Source organism: Varroa destructor, unplaced genomic scaffold, assembly GCF_002443255.2.
Source record: "Varroa destructor unplaced genomic scaffold, Vdes_3.0 BEIS01000002.1, whole genome shotgun sequence".
NCBI classification, from domain to species: Eukaryota; Metazoa; Arthropoda; class Arachnida; order Mesostigmata; family Varroidae; genus Varroa; species Varroa destructor.
In genome coordinates this window covers 31,663,575-31,680,614 of record NW_019211455.1, presented here as the reverse complement: position 1 = coordinate 31,680,614, position 17,040 = coordinate 31,663,575, and the positions used below count along the sequence as shown (strand labels likewise).

Sequence of the window (17,040 nt, the reverse complement as noted above, 5' to 3'; positions counted from 1 at the left end):
ATAATGTATATGGTTGCCGTTCAAAGGTCCAAATTGGTCTCTACCATAAATAATATGGCTATTCCGGGTTAGTTTTAAGACAGCTAGTGGAATATATTTACTTTCTTTTGCGATCGATCACAGATAATTTTTTTGCGCGCGAGACAGAGTTGGCATTACGTTTATAACAAAGCAAGCCTACGATACGGACATGCAATTAAATATAGCTCGATTATATAGTACACAGTAATAAAACATATTTATTATCTATAGTTGTATGCACTGTACAGAAGTCTACATAGCATGGGAACGTTCGAACCCAGCTGTATCTAGAAACACATTAATTATATTTTAAAAAGGTATCAATAATTAATATGTTTTCCCTTTGAAAGACGCCGATTTTTCAATTCGATATATTCAATGCACCAGTCAAAACGAACAAGGGTATCTGCCTCTTTCTTTTTCGGTAACTTTTAAACACCAATATCATAAATTACACGCTACAGGGGTATGCTTGAGTAAACATCAAATATCGCAAAGGTAGATTTTTCTATACAATAATATAAACATTAAATCCACTATTAACACGCAATTCTTACAAGTCCTATCCAACATCCTTCTTTTCAATGATGGGCGGCTACAGTGAATGGGGTCTAACCGCGTTACTTTGCCTCTTTTAGCGTCTCTTCAAAGTCATAATTGTCACTATGATCCGCTTCTTCCTTCTTCTCTGTCGTTATCTTCTGCTCTTTTTTCTCCTCCAATTTTGTCATTTGTGCGAGCGTCGCTGACGCATTACTATATCCTCTACTGGCGGAAGGAACGTTTTCAAAGAGAAATAAATCTCCCCAGTTCGACGACCTCGCAGTTTCATATACTTGTCCACCGTGCTTATTCTTTGTGAATATTTGTTCTTTTATTTCACCCTTTGATGTGCATATTCTACAAATGACACATTTCGTGCGAGGTAGAACTGGGCTGATGATCCGAGCGCATGGTGGGCCCTCGAATAGGGCCTCCGGATTAACTTTAGTCATAACAACGTATGAATATAGGGACGTGTGCGATTTATGGTTCGAATCTAGAAGGTCCATGTAGCGTACTTCAAATGAGCAGGGCTTGGGTGCCAACTCGCAATGCATCCGATTACACCGAAAGCTATGAGTGCACGGAGCAAGAACGTGACCCTTAAAAACCGCCCCTTGCGGATTATTTACACTGAATATCTTGCTTAGTTCGAGCACATGCGCTCGGGCCTCTACCACCATTTTGTAGCCTGCTGAAGTCCCATTCTCAATAACGACAAGATGGCGCTTTGTTTTTGCCCAAAGTAATTCAATAGCCTCTCGTCTTTCACGTGCGTTCGGTAATTCCATAAGTGAAAACGCTGATACAACGATGTCGTATGTAAGCGAACAGTCCGCTCCCAACTTGGCCCTTTGTGAATACTCATTTAACGGCAACTGTTTACCAGATGGTCCACCCTGTGCTAAATAACGCGCAAAATCCCTCATATGTTTTGAGGGCTCGACAGAAAAGTATTCCTTGAATGAATGCGGAAACTGCTCTTTGAGTGCCCACCATACAGAACCGAGACCCGATCCGAAGTCAAAACATGATCGAGGTTCAATTTTCGGGTCCAGAATTTTTATTTCTTTAAACACTTTTCTTAAGACTGCGTACTCCATTGGTGTCCGCCCCAACAGGTAGCAGTAACTGCCGAACGCATCATAATTTATTGGGCGCCAATGATAGATGTGGTGCCGCATATCCTTGATAATAACTTCTTTAACCTACAAACGCACCAATATAAGAGATAACAAAAACAATACACATAAAACAGCAAAAAAAACTTCAAGTTAATTCTTTTACAACTACGTGCGCTGTTCTTCGATCTTCGATGAACATCAGGTAACTTCTGCATGGACAAAAAGGAATTAGTCTGTATTTAATTAATTCATTGGTATACCGAGTTTGTCCTAACTAAACAGCTGCTATACACATAACATATATAACTTCGTCCTTTCAGTTAGAGACTGTAGCCTTAGCTATTCTCATACTTTTACTATTGGAGCCGTTTACTCAAATTTTCAAAATATTTAAAAATATGGCTTCTTTCATAACAACCTCAGTCGTTCTTGTACAATATTTAAATCCATACTTATGTTGATTTACTATTGCGGTTATTAAATTTAGTTGGAGTTTACTACCAACCTGAGGAATGGCCATTTTTCTTTCCTCTCTGCTTAAGTTCTTCAGCTCATCACCAAAGTTATGCTCTATTATTTCCATGACCTTTTCTTTTAATTCTTTCTTTTCGACAGGAGGCCGTCGGGACCAAAGCTGATTTTTCAGTACTTTAGCTCCCTCAAGCAATCGGTCTCTTCGGTTTTTGTCTGGCAGGAATACATCTCCTGAAATCGTGATTGAGCAAACATGCGATTTGATAGATGTTTAGCACCCAATTTAGTTCTAAAGAGTTGATGATTTTCTGGTGGAACACGTCGGTACTTTCGGTAGGCTAAGAAATCATAAATAGTAGAGTAGCAAAATTATTACTACCAAAAACTATTACGTCTGTCGTGGCAGCATGTGTATGTTTTAAATCAAAAGCCTATATTTAAGTAGCCCATAACTTCTTATTTCGTACACATCACTTTACAGAAGAGCCACGGAACAGCCTTTCGGAGCTTATTAGCCAGTTAAACTTTTCACTTTAAACATATTTAAAATTTTTATCTCGTAAGGACTAGCACCTTAAATGGATTCCTTTGCTGTGGGCAATAATACCTACGGCACGATGGAGACCATATTTGAATATATCATGAGTAGTTTGTACAACGATGTTTATTTGTTTAATATAATTGCCCGACGAGCTGAAATAAAGGTTATTAGAAATGATTATGTAATTCTTACTTCTTTATATAATAATTATTATTGTTTTATATGATTTACTCTACACGAGTAGACATTTTAAATTACATTGATAAATGGGAAAGAGCACAAGTTATTTTGTACTCTCTCCGGTTCAGAGGGTTTGTTACACTTTTTATAAGGGCTTTACATAGTTTATATAAAATTGGATATTCACAATAATCGTACAAACAAGCCCACTCAGTGATTAGTGATTGATGATAAATGACTCAGCTAAACCGATGCATCTATTTAATATCTAAACAAGCCAATACTTTCAAGGTATCCATTATAATGGTACACCAGTTTTACGGTATTTAAAACATTAACTTTGATTTACACATCGACTGTCACATTGCTTATGTATTTGTTGGTTGATAACATTCACTCAAACATATCTGTGCACGTAAAGAGGAGAAAACATCGGATACTCTATCACGCTCTCTATTTGCTAAAAATTAGACAAACTCCTAAAAATCGCATGGTGTTAAATATGCCTTCTTACGCATACTGTTCCGCAAATATGTAGGTAGGACAATGCTGCATTGACAATTACGTCGTTGAAGGAAACTATACCAACTACAGCTGACTGGCCACAAATACGAAAACCGAAGCATGTCCAGTTAATTTAATGTTGTAATCCAATAGTATGCTCCTGGGAGCGAGGAACGTTACCCAATTGGTTGTCAGCTACTGACAATTGTTACAAGTACTAGACATCTACCGATGATTTTTAAACCCAGTAAATTAGAACAGTCGTATGCGTATTCATGATTAAAGTGAATCTTGGAAACAGCACGTCGCACAATGGGAAACATAATTTTTTAACTAAAACAAAACTCTTAATGATCGGCATTCTTAACTCAAAATCTAGAGATTAATTAAATTTCGTGCTTTTTCCGTTCGTTCCTGTTCGTAAGCACTGAAACAACTGAACGCCTGTAACAAGCAAAAGATCAACATGGGCATTGACGCTGTTGTTGTGTGCATTGTTATAAAACCTGTACTTACTAATTACAAAAACTACATCTGTGTCGTAGACAAAATATGGAATCCTACATTCACAAGAAGGGTTTATCATTAACTTAGATATTCCTGTTGATATTAGAACAAACGAGCCACATTAGAATTGTTCATAAAAGGTACGAATGGTTGTTCAAACTATACTAAGCCGCTTCCGTCCTTGCAATTAGTCAAACCTCTAATACGGGCTGGGCATCGGTAGCAGGTTGACGGTATCATCGATTGTCTGACACCCCGCTGCGATTATTTCTCAACGTAACCCCAAGTGAGATTATTTCGGAATCCCATTGCAGTTTAATTGTGTGCGTTTGTTACTCTGTTACATTATTGAGTTACTTCGTTCTTTTGCGGTGCTTAGCTTACGGTATCAGTTATTTAACGATTCGATTACAGGTTTTCCTTGATAAAGCCGAAATCTTACAGCACTGGTTCTCCCACCACTAGACATTTCGTGTATTTGTTATTGGTATTCAATAACTTACCAGCTATTGCAGCAGCATGCTGATGGCGTCATGTTATAATGGAGATCATCATCATCGTCACTTGCCTATACATAAAATAAGATAAATACTTTGCTTTTTCAGTCTAGAGTTATTTTAATTTAGCATTTGGCCAATTAAGCGAATACCATGTATGCAAGGACAAGTGCAATCATTTGCACGTTTTTCATTAAAAAGTAAGGACGGCAGGGCGAAAGCATGGTGTATAGAATTAAGCGAAACACACAGCCAACGATTGTGTGGCTCCTCATAGAAATACCCACGTTGCTTTGGAAATCTTTATTTTGATTTCATACTTTTAATTGTGTCTGCCAGTTGTATTAACGTTCTGTGACCGCAACTGATGTGTTTCCGCTCTTCGGCTAACAATAAAACACGTTGCCACTTTACAGGATACCTACATAAGGCAGAATCCATTAAGTAAACACGCTTTAAACAGACCATTGTTCTAACGCAGTTATTTGAAACTAATTTTTTTCAGGCGAAGTTGCTTCCGGACGAAAAACGCCATAATTTTCAGCCCAGTTTCTAGCCCATCCGTGTCTTTGGTCCATAACATGTAGATACGTTGTAGTCTTCGCAATATCTGCGTGTAGCTGAAACCTTAAATTATATCAGTTTCAATGTTATTAATTAGTTTTATAACATATTTACATAGTATAGATTTAACTTTATAAGGACTAAGAGTCTTTAATTTACGCAGCTGTAAAGTGATGACCCTTGAAGTAAAAATGGCTTTGGCGCGACTTGGCAACAGTAGATGTGATGATCCATGATGGCAAAGGATCTGATCGAGATTATACAGACACCAGATGGACCTATAGATACAAGAGACCACTTTAGTTGCGTAGGTTAAATCTGCGTCGCTTAATCGTTGATAGGCACCATAGGTCACATGACGACTTCGCCGCGTCGAGGTACTAGTGCAAGCAGCAATATCCTAAGTCATGTGACGGTGAATTGTAAAATAGGTTATCGATTACAAGCATCATCGTGGTCTTCTCTTAGTGAGACGCGACGGGTCACGACACTGGATCTTGTGACTGCGTAATTGCGCTATTGAAAACACCATGAGTCCTGCTCTCTGTACTTGTAATAGGATACTGGAGGCACCATAGCTCTACTAACCAAATATGAGTCGCGGTTAATACATAGTTATTTACGATACAAGCACACCAGAATAAACGCAAACATCTGTGACACTGGAACAGTTTTGTCTGAAGTGATCCAGTGGACCACCATTGAATTTTGAGCGCTCAATATGACTGGCATTCAATGCATTTACATGTTAAGTCGGGACCTAGACCACTCCTTCATGGTCATCATCTTCACGACACCTCACCTTTAATCCACAAATAACTTTTTGATAGTAACTGTGCGTTAAGCGATGTTGGTAGGCGTGAACTCATTAATGCCTCAAAAATACGAGGAATTACACGTTTGGCTTTTAGCAGATCAAAAGTCGGGAAGATACAAGGCCTCAAGACAGCCAAAAAATCCAAAAGGCAAAGAGTGTCAAAAAAAGTCGTTGGAGCTTCACAACGCAGCTAGGGAGTGACATTTTTTTTCCCGAAACAGTTGAGAAAATCTATGTCAAAAATGCAGATATATTAAAAATGCCTTTTAAACTATTTCTATAATTTCCTGGGCGCTTACATCTAAACTCCATTGACAATCTTCTTACACCGCTGTCAATTACGGCTTGTTTATTATCGTTTTCTTTCAATATTTTTTTTGCGGTCAAACTCAGATATTTGGGTGGCGTTTAGCAACCTTTTTCGAAAAAGAAAAGATACTTTATTTATCTCTCAGTGACATTTTTTTTTTATCTTTCTTACGAATTCAGCTAAAACAATAGAGTGAAGGAACATTTTTAGACTATGCTGAAAGAAATAATGTCTAAAAACGTTTGATGGCCTCGACAGTAAAAAACAAACACATTGCATCTTAAAATCACATGCACATGTCTAACATAATAGTTGGTTTAGAAGCTAATATGCATAATTACGTTGAACAGGCAAAAAAACTTATTTTGTTATCAACTCTCTCGGTATCCCTGAAGCTGATAATCCTAGACTACAAAAGGTCAAAAGGACACATGATTGTACTAGCTTCATAACAGTCGTTAATTCAATGCAGCCATAACATTACATTTAAGTGACGGTATCAAGCTGCAAATAATGCCTATGAGAAGTCCCACAAATGATATTTCCTTCTTAAATAAAGCGACAAGGATAATCATTTTGGAATATTGGTAAAAAAAAGATTCGAGAAGATTACAAACGTGCACAAGAGGTAGGAAAAGGCAATGTATTGTCCACAAAGATAACGTATGAGTCCTAATACACTGCCAATGTTATATTTCCGCCTCCACAAGTTAGATCCATGTTCCGTTCGGCCTAGTTCTCGTGACTTTTTAATATTTAAAAATAAGTGAAAGATTTCACAAAGGAAAGATGGATATGTGGAATAAATGAAAGAGACAAAATTGAAGGAGCTAGACTTGACGCAAACATACAGAATGTATACTGCGTGCGTCTCGTGTATACTAGACAAGCTACCCTAGAAAGTTAAATAAAAAAACCTAGAAATTGCACAAACGCTTCTCTATTTTAAGACAAAGTCAGCTCAAAAAGCTTATTTAGCTTATATGCAAAACATACCATAATCTATATTTTCCTTATACGAATATAAAATGTGTTGAATAAGCCATATTCTGGGATAGAGAATGTTATTACTTCGAAATTCTCAACACGTTCATTTTTTCTCGACAATTTGCTATCAGTCTTCCCATTGTTTGAAAGCTATCGAACAAAGCCAAAAATACCACTGAGAGCCGCATTGATCTAGCCACATAGTTTCAGTTTCCTGTGAACTACGACGCGCCCACCTGTCACAGCGGATTAAGGAAGAAGGGCTTTGTACGTGCCGAACAAGCTTCACAGGCAGTTGTGGTGAACGCAGGTTTACTGCGCAGTCTGGGCGATTCACTGGTAGAATCCGATGTGGCATCGACCGAGATGACAGGGATGATACAAGAATTATATAATAATTCGATAATTCAAATGAAACCAAAATAAAAAAATATACGCAAGTCGAAGTTTTTGTTTTTCAAAACAACTTCATGTAGTGAAAATAGCTGAAATCATACACTCAGTAACACCCACACCTAACAAAGCTGACTAAAACAGGTCAAAATCCTGGCTTGGCAGTTTATTTGTTCATGGCCACTTCCTTTTTAGATCAGCTTAAAAACGCCACTTTTATTTTACACTGTTGCACTATAGGTACTATGCTGCGTGACAGCGTGAGTTAAAAGAACCGCGAATGATATAAAACTTTTAAATACTCTACCTATTACATTGTTTCTGCATCCTGTAACTATTATGTGAAATCTTAAAACAATAGTAACTTTGGTAAATATTGCTTAAAAAATTCACTAAACCGGTTCCTCATTAAAGATCTACTCTTACTAGAATTAAAATCCATATATAATTAACACGATAGAAAAAGATTTGACTAAGAGTTGACGTTCGATTTTCCCATATTAAATAGTCCTATTATTAAAGCTCTTCCACTAGAGAATTATCGTTCCAAGTTCAACCAAGTAACAGCTTATAAATGATACAATTTGTGTGAAAGGAAGAAAAATTCTCCTACCGCACATACTCCGAATGTGCTTGAGAGTGTCAAGATCTACCATACCGCGTGACGGTTTGACACGCCAGAAAATCAAGCATTCAAGGGAAGCACAGCACACCACAGTTATATTTAATGATCTCTTGAAAACAGTGCGTACTATTGTTTTTTGAGCAATGACTAGGGATCCTAGCGTGAATATAGCAAGAAGTTAACAAGCTATATTAATTCATATAAAAATGATCTTTGCAAAATTTATATTCAAAATGTTTTAACCGTTTTAATTCCTTTTGTTTTCTGTGATAGACTTATCAAAATCAAGTACATTAATGTTTCTATACATTGCACTGAGTGCTTCGCTGAACGGTCTTAAAATATATTTAGTGAACGTCGTCCATATAGCAAACCTTTTTGAACTTTTCCATTCCGACAAGTTGAAAATACGTTAACTGCTGTGCTGTTTCCAAAACTGTTTCACATTATGATGGCTTGTTTGTATTAAGTAATGAGTGGTCTACTTCCGCTAATCAAGCGCTTACGGCACCATGAGCCCATACTATGCACGCGATTCAAATAACAAATTATTGTATCGCTTCCATTAGCATTTAAAAAAGCCACATATATGAATCTGTAAGGTCCAGCAGACCTTTGAGCTCAAGAACTACTGAAAAGCAATTTCAATAACTTCTCGCTGTTACTATTGCATGAATATAGAAAAAAAAAAAAAGAAGTACTCTAGAAGTCGCCTATACCGTTGCCAAGATGTTGCTGTACGTTGACAGCCAACTTTTTTATATCATGTAATTTTATTCAGGCAACGAGAACATGATTAAAAAGAAGCCAGCTCCACAGAGATCAGCAGAAGCAGGACTAGATCAACAACAATGAGTGCTGTTATTCAAGGCATAATCAAAGGACACAGTCCCTCATTCACCCTCCATCGATGAGCATGAGCGCACCACCACTCATTATCATCATTGACGATAGCAGTAATGGCAGCAGCATGTATGCCGTGCTATAAATGGGCCCGCTCAGGCGCAGCTGATCACATACAATCGCCTAGTTGTATTTTCATATCAATATGTATATTGTAATACATATATGTGCCGACACAATTAATAGGCATAGGAGTGGCAGCAGAACTGGTCATTGACGAGACAGATTAAGCAGCAAAGAGGGAACTAAACCTCTTGTCTAAAAAACTAAAAGGTGATTGAATTAGTTAATAAAATAAACTAGGCACATTCTCAGATATTGTTTTCTGATGTTGCTGAAGACACCTATTTTACAGAGAATGTTATCTATTCGGGCATAATGTGTGCACTTCTATCTGTGTGGCTTACTATGCTCCACGTCTATATCTTAGGTTAGCAACCATGGGGTATATTATCAGCATAATTATTTTCATTACTAAAGTTGTCAACAAAGAGTGACATTAACACCTTTATTCCCACAAAACCGTGATCAAACAAGAGGGCCTAAACGAGTTATAGAGGGCATATTGTATACGGTTTTGTGGTCTATTACCATAATATATATAAAACCGCAACCATTGCGGTGGTTTTGGCGGTGATCGAGACGATGATGATGTTGTGTGGTTACTGCCGCGGTGCTCAATTGCCCCTTCTCTCTGTCCCATTGTCCCTCTCTACCTGGGTCTTCTACTAGATTTAAATGTCGCACCATGAAGTTCGAGGATCCGTTTTTGGTCCTACTGACGTTGTGTTATTATTGCCAAAATCATCCAGCGCAGGCGAGAATATCAGCAGTCATACCCAAAGCGACAACAGCTCTGGTTGGAGCAAGCGCTACTGCAGTCAGCGATAGTGCAACAGCATTAGCAATCTGCGTATGAACTACACGCGCAGCAACGAACGCAGGCGGCTGCTGTAGAACACGTGGGCCTTCTTCTTCGGTCCCGCTGCTGTTAGTTGCTTGCTTCGCCCTTATGATCCTGTTGCTTACCGCCTAAAAGGACAGGTTCGGTAGTTGAGTGGGTGGTTATTGGCCTGTTGTTTGAACAGATTGGCAAAATCTAGCAGTAGCAGCAGCACTGGCCATCCAGCCCTGCAGCCGTCGTCTCTTCTCTCTATTCCTGTCTGTAGAGCTGACATACGCTACACACTCCCCCAAACGCGTAAGTTCTTATGCACGCAGTAACAAACCAATAGACATACTATTAATGTCCAATGGAAACACATCGCACCACCAGCAGCAGTACGACAACGATCATCACCTATGAGACGAGCGCATAAGGGCGTTTCTGCGCGCTGTTTTCTTGCCTGCAACAGCCCGATAAACTGACACAAGAGAAGCAGATCATAGAGTGTTGGTAGTAACTCCCGTCGTGCTCTGTGAGCTATGTAAGTATGAGCTAACAGCAGTCGCGGCGATGTTAGCGCGGCAAGCGAAGAGAGGCATCGTAGTCATCGCTGTCGTTTACTATGATTGTTGTAGTGCGTGTGACTAGTTGTGCTTATTGTCGTAGTAGGTGTTGGCATAAAATGCTGATGATGCTGCTGATCCAGAGCGGACGACGCGGCGCAAGTATAAACCCAACATAAGCAAGAATGGCCCGGCGCAGCTCGGATCGCAGCAGCCGCTCTTGCTTGATGCTGGGCCTGCTTGAATGGTAACAGTCAACTAAACAGCTCTGAAGAGTCGATTCGTTCCAACAGCGTTTGCACCATTATTCCGTTACCCCATCAGCGCTGCCTTTCCCGGCAGAAATATCAAAGTGTGGCGAACAGAAACAGAAGCCTTGGGTACAAGGCTACGGCCTGCGGCAACAGCGGATATCTAGTGGGTATTCTTGATCCGCATTTGATGATGCTGTATTGTTGATGGAGTGTAAGTTATACCTTCTTTCCCCTTTCCGAGGAAGATTTCGTCATCAAACAGGCTGACACAGGCAGTTATTCATCTCCGTCCTGCAAAATACTCTCCAGAACGTTACAAGGATACAGATAGGCTCAATAAAAGAACTCGCTTATTTGTCGTCGCAGTGGGCACACAAAAACGTAAGGGCAGATAAATAGATATAGCAAGGCTTGTCAAAAAAAGCGAGTTGCATTTTGTTGTACTGAGTTCTGATACTTCGTAACGCGGCTTTAGTGAACGAACTTTTGTGCGTGTTGAATTTAGCAGGTCTCATCCATGTATTTATATAAGTTTGTTCAATTTAGGCCGTACATACATTATATATATATATATATAATATGTTAGTGTTGTTTGTATTCTCCAGTCCTATTAATAAAATACTTGAATATCGCATACACATTAGTAAAAGCATGAACCTATATTGTTAGTGAAATATTCTTTTAGGCACCAATAACATTGGCGTCAGCTAGATGCAACCAACTTACTCTCCACAAAAATTAAAAGCAGAAATAACACCCCTTTTTTTATTTTCGTAAGACTATGCGATTGTCTTTCATGAATGAAACATATTCAAACAGGATTTCTGTTACATGCAAGATGTCAAACTTTAGAAGGATTAAAGCCGGAGTCTGACTTGAGTTTAAACATTTAAGCATTGGTCCACTATGCCCGCAATATTGAATCATGTTAGCTAATACTTGCGGCGTAGTAATGGTATGGTAAATTCGGCTCATTAATGCTATAAGTACATAATAAAAGAGTTAGTACTTCAAGGGGTGAAGTTATAAACTGGGTGTCTTTCAATTATCTTCCTCCCATTTAAACTCAGCTTTAGTATTAATAACAAGCTAAGGCCTAAATTATGCCAGGACGATGCACAGTTACTTCGAGACAACGGATGACGTAAAGTGCCTATAGATCATATGAGCAACGTGTAAAATGACAACAAAAACCTACTGTCTACTAGAGCAGGCGATACAAAACAAAGCTGTCTCCATATAAACGAATATCAACGCAGAGTTTGAGATGCTACCATACCATATGCCATGGCGAATATATGAAAACAGGTATCCTGCTTTAAAGAAACTTTATTGAAAATAAATATATCAATATAATATAAATAAATAACATATCAAGATATCAATGTCATAATTGCACTAATAGTTCATATGTGCGCCTGCTCGTTATCCTATTAAAAAACTTTTTATTTATGGAAAAATATATTTTAGGAGATAGACTACGTAAATTTTTTGGTCCACATAGAAAAACGTGGGAGTATGGTCTAACTCGTCATAAAGTTTAAGTTCTCATCAAAAAAGCATAAAATTATATGTAAGCACAATTTAAATATTCCAATTAAAGTTAAGTTTGGCAGATTTTTAACGCATTTTTGTTGTAGTTTACTTGCTTTTCGATACAAGATCTCCAAAGCATATCGGACATAAAAAATCCCTGGATGGATCCATTTTAGTGAACTCAAAATAGGCTTTCACAAACATTTGTATGCTGCACTTTTAGGAAAGATATAAACTATCCTCTTTCCAACTCAGGTAAGTCTAATTGTAAAATCTATTCTGCGCTATCTTCAAATCCTATGTAAAGTTCTACAAAAGTAACCTATCTTCTCTTGTCAGCTTCATTCACAGTATCGATCAGAAGGACAAAATCTGATGACTATCCGTTTTATGTATTCGGAAAGACAAGCATCTAAAAAGAGACCACGCGAAGAAATCTTTATAACATGACAAAGCGACCACCCGACTCAAATCCGGTAATTCACTGCCGCTATATTCTTTGGAAAAACTGATGACCATGAAAAAAGAAAGGGACAACAAGCGGGACTATTCGAAAATCATCTGAATAGCTCATTTTGCGTAAACCACGCGCGACAACATGTTCGATGTGAATTATACAGATAAAACATTAGTTGCAGAAAAGGTTTTCGTATTTCACATTTCCAGCTAATAAAATTTATATTAATACGAGTGAGCTCAAAACGACAAAAATTGAAAGGCTACTATCGGAGCAGATGATATGCACTAGCTAGTAATTTAGCCAAAAGAAGACGAGGCTATGAAGATGAGGACCCATTCTTACTCAGATCAGCAAGTTTACACCGATATAGTAATCTTGAAATGTGCAGGTGCTAGCGTAAAAAGAGCGGCTTTTAATGGGGCGTAAAGAACAAATGGCACCAGTTAGCTTTGAAGTCCGCAGGTCAGACTTACCCAACGGGTCATACAGGCTATAAAAGCAGACTGTTTGAAGCCATGTATGCATCAAAAAAGGTGGCTTTCGATCGGCAATTTGCCCACAGGCCAAGTTAGTCCTAACACAAGACGTCCTGCGAGTGACAGAATACATCCTGCGTGTGTAAACTGTTCAGCAACTTCAATCAAAAATGTTCCTTACTGCACACACTATTTACCGGTACAGATCCAAAGCACAAATAATTTCCGACGTATCCCCCACTCAGTAATTTCGTTTTGAACTGTGGTTACTCATGTATCCGGCATCAAGTTATCTTCTCTGGTAGATTTTTATACAAGATTTTATTCTGTCACCTTTTCTCGTCGCCGCAGTTAACGGCTGTCGCTTCAAGTCAAAGTTTCTTCAATGGGGCTTCTTCTCATATACTCTTACTGTTTGTCTTGAAAAGCATGCTTGAGCTTATGAACCAAATGCATCCAAATAGACCAACGTTATATCAACTCATCGGCGTTCCCTAAGCTGAAGAAGTTCGTTGATCTGCCATCAATCAGTTTAGTAGAAAGAATTCAAGCTGTTTCCCGAATGGCGGGTAATCCGCCATTCGGGAGGACGGCGACGTCTGCGACGCCGCCGTCGCGAACGCCGGAGAGGCTGCAGCAAACAACGTTTTGCTGCTGCCGCTGTCATACAAAACAACAGCGCGTGCCGCCCAACAGGAATAACGGCGGCGGCAGCAGCAGTAGCGTACCCGTGTACGAAGAGAATGACAAGAACTAGTAACAAACAAGTCGACAGCATGCGGACAGCAAGAGAGAACGGGACGCTATTATAGAAGCCCACGGGAACGTAAAGAGATTCAGCCCGGTCATCGCCATGTTGATACCCAGGTAGGTAGGTAGGTAGGTAGGTAAGACGGCTGATTGCTATGGTGGTTCGTTGAAGCTAACCATCGACGGCGCGGGCGGCCCAGACCAGACGCGATCGGCAGAACACGCAAGCCGCCGCCGCCGCCGCCGCCATCATCAATATCGTCAGCATCATCAGACCTTCTCTTTGTTACGGTCGCTACCACCGTTACCGCTACCACTACCACTACCGCAATTCCACTCTTAAGCAGGTCTTATGTGTGTGTCTGATGCATCTGAATCTGTGTGTATGTAACCAACAGCAACTGCAGCAGCCGTAGCCTACTGTTATAGAAGAACAAGGCCAGCCGGATGGTTGCCACAATCATCATCAGCAGCAGCATTATTGTCGGCGGGTGGGTGTTAGGCTACGAAAGAAAGTGGCAGTTGTTCGTGATTTTTTCGGGCATCTAGCTTCTGCACTTAACAGTTGTATTTTTTGTCTACATTGAGAACTGATCTAAGTAGGTAGTTGGGCCATCAGAATAACATAAGTTCTAACTGGCAGTGTTGGAACGAGCGGATACACTTAAAAAAGCGCATGACACCTGAACTCATTTGAAGTGTGAGTTTCAGTTACACAGTGGAACACAAATAAGCTTTAATAAGGTTCTAGACTATGTTGTTTCGAGTATATGAAATTGAAACCATATGGCCATTTACTTATCGATCACACATCCCAATCTCTGCCGCTTGTTGGACAATCTATGCACAATGGTAATTAACTTCCGTGCACCGCTTATACATTCACATGCATCGACACACCCACATCGTGCTGCCGTGCTGGCAACGAGCCGCGTCAGTCTCATCCAGCTCGACCATTTAACTTGATTGTTTATCTTCTCTCCCTTTGTCTATACGTCATCTAAATACAAACGCTAATTGTACTTGAAAAGAAAGAATCATATGTAGACGCACACTGCTTGTTCCCTCCCAACACCCTAGGAAAAATTGAACTGGTTTACGCGGTACGCGACAATTGGAGAGCAAATGAGACAGAATATTTGTTCTACATGGGCTGTACTAATTGTCATTATCATCAGCATCAACACCATCCCAATCATCATCACCAACAGCAACAAACAACACCGCCATCCGACAACGAGAAGCGACGACCGACGTGGTACAGATCAGCTCTCTTCAGGAGAAGCCGCGCAGGCACAGCCAACGGACTGTCGTGGCCATAGATATCTGCTGTGACAAGCTGACAAGTTGACCTGAGTGTGATGTTGGCTTACAAAATGGCTCAGATATATCATCATCTGCGACAGTCATGATCTTTGAGGTAAAACTACTGTAGCAGGATCAAAAATTGTCACGATATAAGCACTGGCTAGGCAGTAACAGAAGATGCTAAACATAGTACCTCTCTTCTGCTCATAGTCCATAATATTTTGGGTCGCTACAAGTTCGACGTAGTCCGGTCTCCGTTCGATTTGATGGAAACTATTCCGTCGTGCATTACTCTATTGTTCTACTCTGTTCTCTCCTTCCCGGCATCGAATGCTTAACCGCCTTTCAACCACTGCTAAAATGGTCGGTGGCAAATGATTATGATGGCGCCACAATAAGTGCCATAGATTCTGGAGATCAAGTTCGAGAAAGCCGTTTGATAGCCAGTTCCTCCCCCACTCCCTCACTACATTTGGTTAGTCGTTGGGCAGGCAAATACTGAATGTCAGCGTCACCCGCCAATGAACGCGACCCGGTGCAAGCGTTGAGATCGCGTCATCAACTGAATTGTTTCTTGTTTTCAATTAAACGTAGTGTCCCTTGGTTCACTGCTAAGTTAGTCGTTTTCTATGATAGCATTGCCACTACGTCGCTGTTTGTCATTACCAGCGTCACTGACTTAGGTACAACCTAAGAGTCAACAATTTGCGGCGAATCTTTCAAAATCATATACAAACAATTATACCTCCGGGCAGGGTGACATATGTGTGCCTGCGTTCGGCCGCCAGCATTGCCACATCGCCTGCGATAGAAGGCACAGCTGTTGTCCTAACGAACTACAATGCAACGGTCTCCAACATTACCATTCCTCTTCAACTGTTTTCTCACCCTCCGTCCCACTGCGACAACAACCATTAAACTACGCCGCTGTTCTAAACGTGTAAGAACTGGCTATGAGGATCTGTTAGGCCGGTGAACAGGACCAGCTGGACAAATCTGTCGGCAAAAAATAAAAGTCACTACGGACAAAAAATGACGACGTGAAGAAAGCACGCAGACTGCAGATTCGAGTAACAATGGCGCCAGTTCCAGCAGCGGTAAAAGGCATGGAGGCAGCATCATTGTCTACTCAACTACCTGCATTAACTTCCCTCAACCTCCGCAGTCCAATTATCTTTTCTTTTTTCTGAAATTGTTCTTACTCCGTCGTTGTTTTTGTACAAATAATAGCTGTTGTTGTTGTTGCAGCAGCTTCTTTTTCTTTCGTGTTTGTGTTGCTGTTTGTACCACTGCAATTGAATAATTATCCCTAATGGGTGACCGCTAATCGTCTCCGGGCTAATGAGAATGGCAACAGTGTCTCGTCCTCGTCACTATTTACATGATATTTTCATTATTATGTCCAATATATTTACCCGGCGTTTAGCGATAGTAGCCGCAATCTGCGGACAATGCACAACAACAGTTCTCGGAATTGTACCGAAACATATTCGTTTCGTCGTCCACTAAAAATAAATTCCAGCCAAAACTTGGCTAGCTTTTCCTGTGCTTCGTGCTAATACCATCTAACTACGATGCGTTGCACATATGGTGACTATCATTGTGACAACACGCATATGATATCAAAATCTGCCTCTCTGCGCTAACAACCATCTAATTGAATCCTAGTAAATTTTAATTTATTCATACGGAAAAATTGTACAGCATTCTTCTACTGATCATGACAACAATAATTATCATATAACCTCTATAGAGGGAATTTAGAGTCGAACACAGACGTCTGTCTTATGAAGTTAAAGCTTGCGTTTATATACATA

The 17,040-nt window shown here is 39.8% G+C and overlaps 2 protein-coding genes across 3 annotated transcripts in view; one reads left to right on the top strand and one right to left on the bottom strand.

The window, feature by feature from the left end:
* Positions 1-211: 211 nt before the first annotated feature.
* LOC111245302 (ribosome assembly protein METTL17, mitochondrial) overlaps positions 212-17,040 on the bottom strand; it is a 17,416-nt gene continuing 587 nt past the window's right edge. Inside the window, exons 1-3 of one of the 2 annotated variants that reach the window (XM_022793481.2) lie at positions 13,163-13,837; positions 2,194-2,393; positions 212-1,772 (exon numbers count right to left, since the gene is read on the bottom strand). In XM_022793481.2, coding sequence (XP_022649216.1) covers positions 642-1,772; positions 2,194-2,393; positions 13,163-13,298 — 1,467 coding nt within the window. In that variant the 5' untranslated portion in view covers positions 13,299-13,837 and the 3' untranslated portion in view covers positions 212-641. Of the gene's footprint in view, positions 1,773-2,193; positions 2,394-13,162; positions 13,838-17,040 lie in introns of those variants that run through there. The other variant, XM_022793480.2, reaches the window with a different exon arrangement.
* LOC111245300 (ATP-dependent RNA helicase DDX55) overlaps positions 13,900-17,040 on the top strand; it is an 8,345-nt gene continuing 5,204 nt past the window's right edge. Inside the window, exon 1 of the mRNA XM_086980929.1 lies at positions 13,900-14,032. The gene's annotated coding sequence lies outside the window, so the exon portion shown is untranslated. The remainder of the gene's footprint in view (positions 14,033-17,040) is intronic.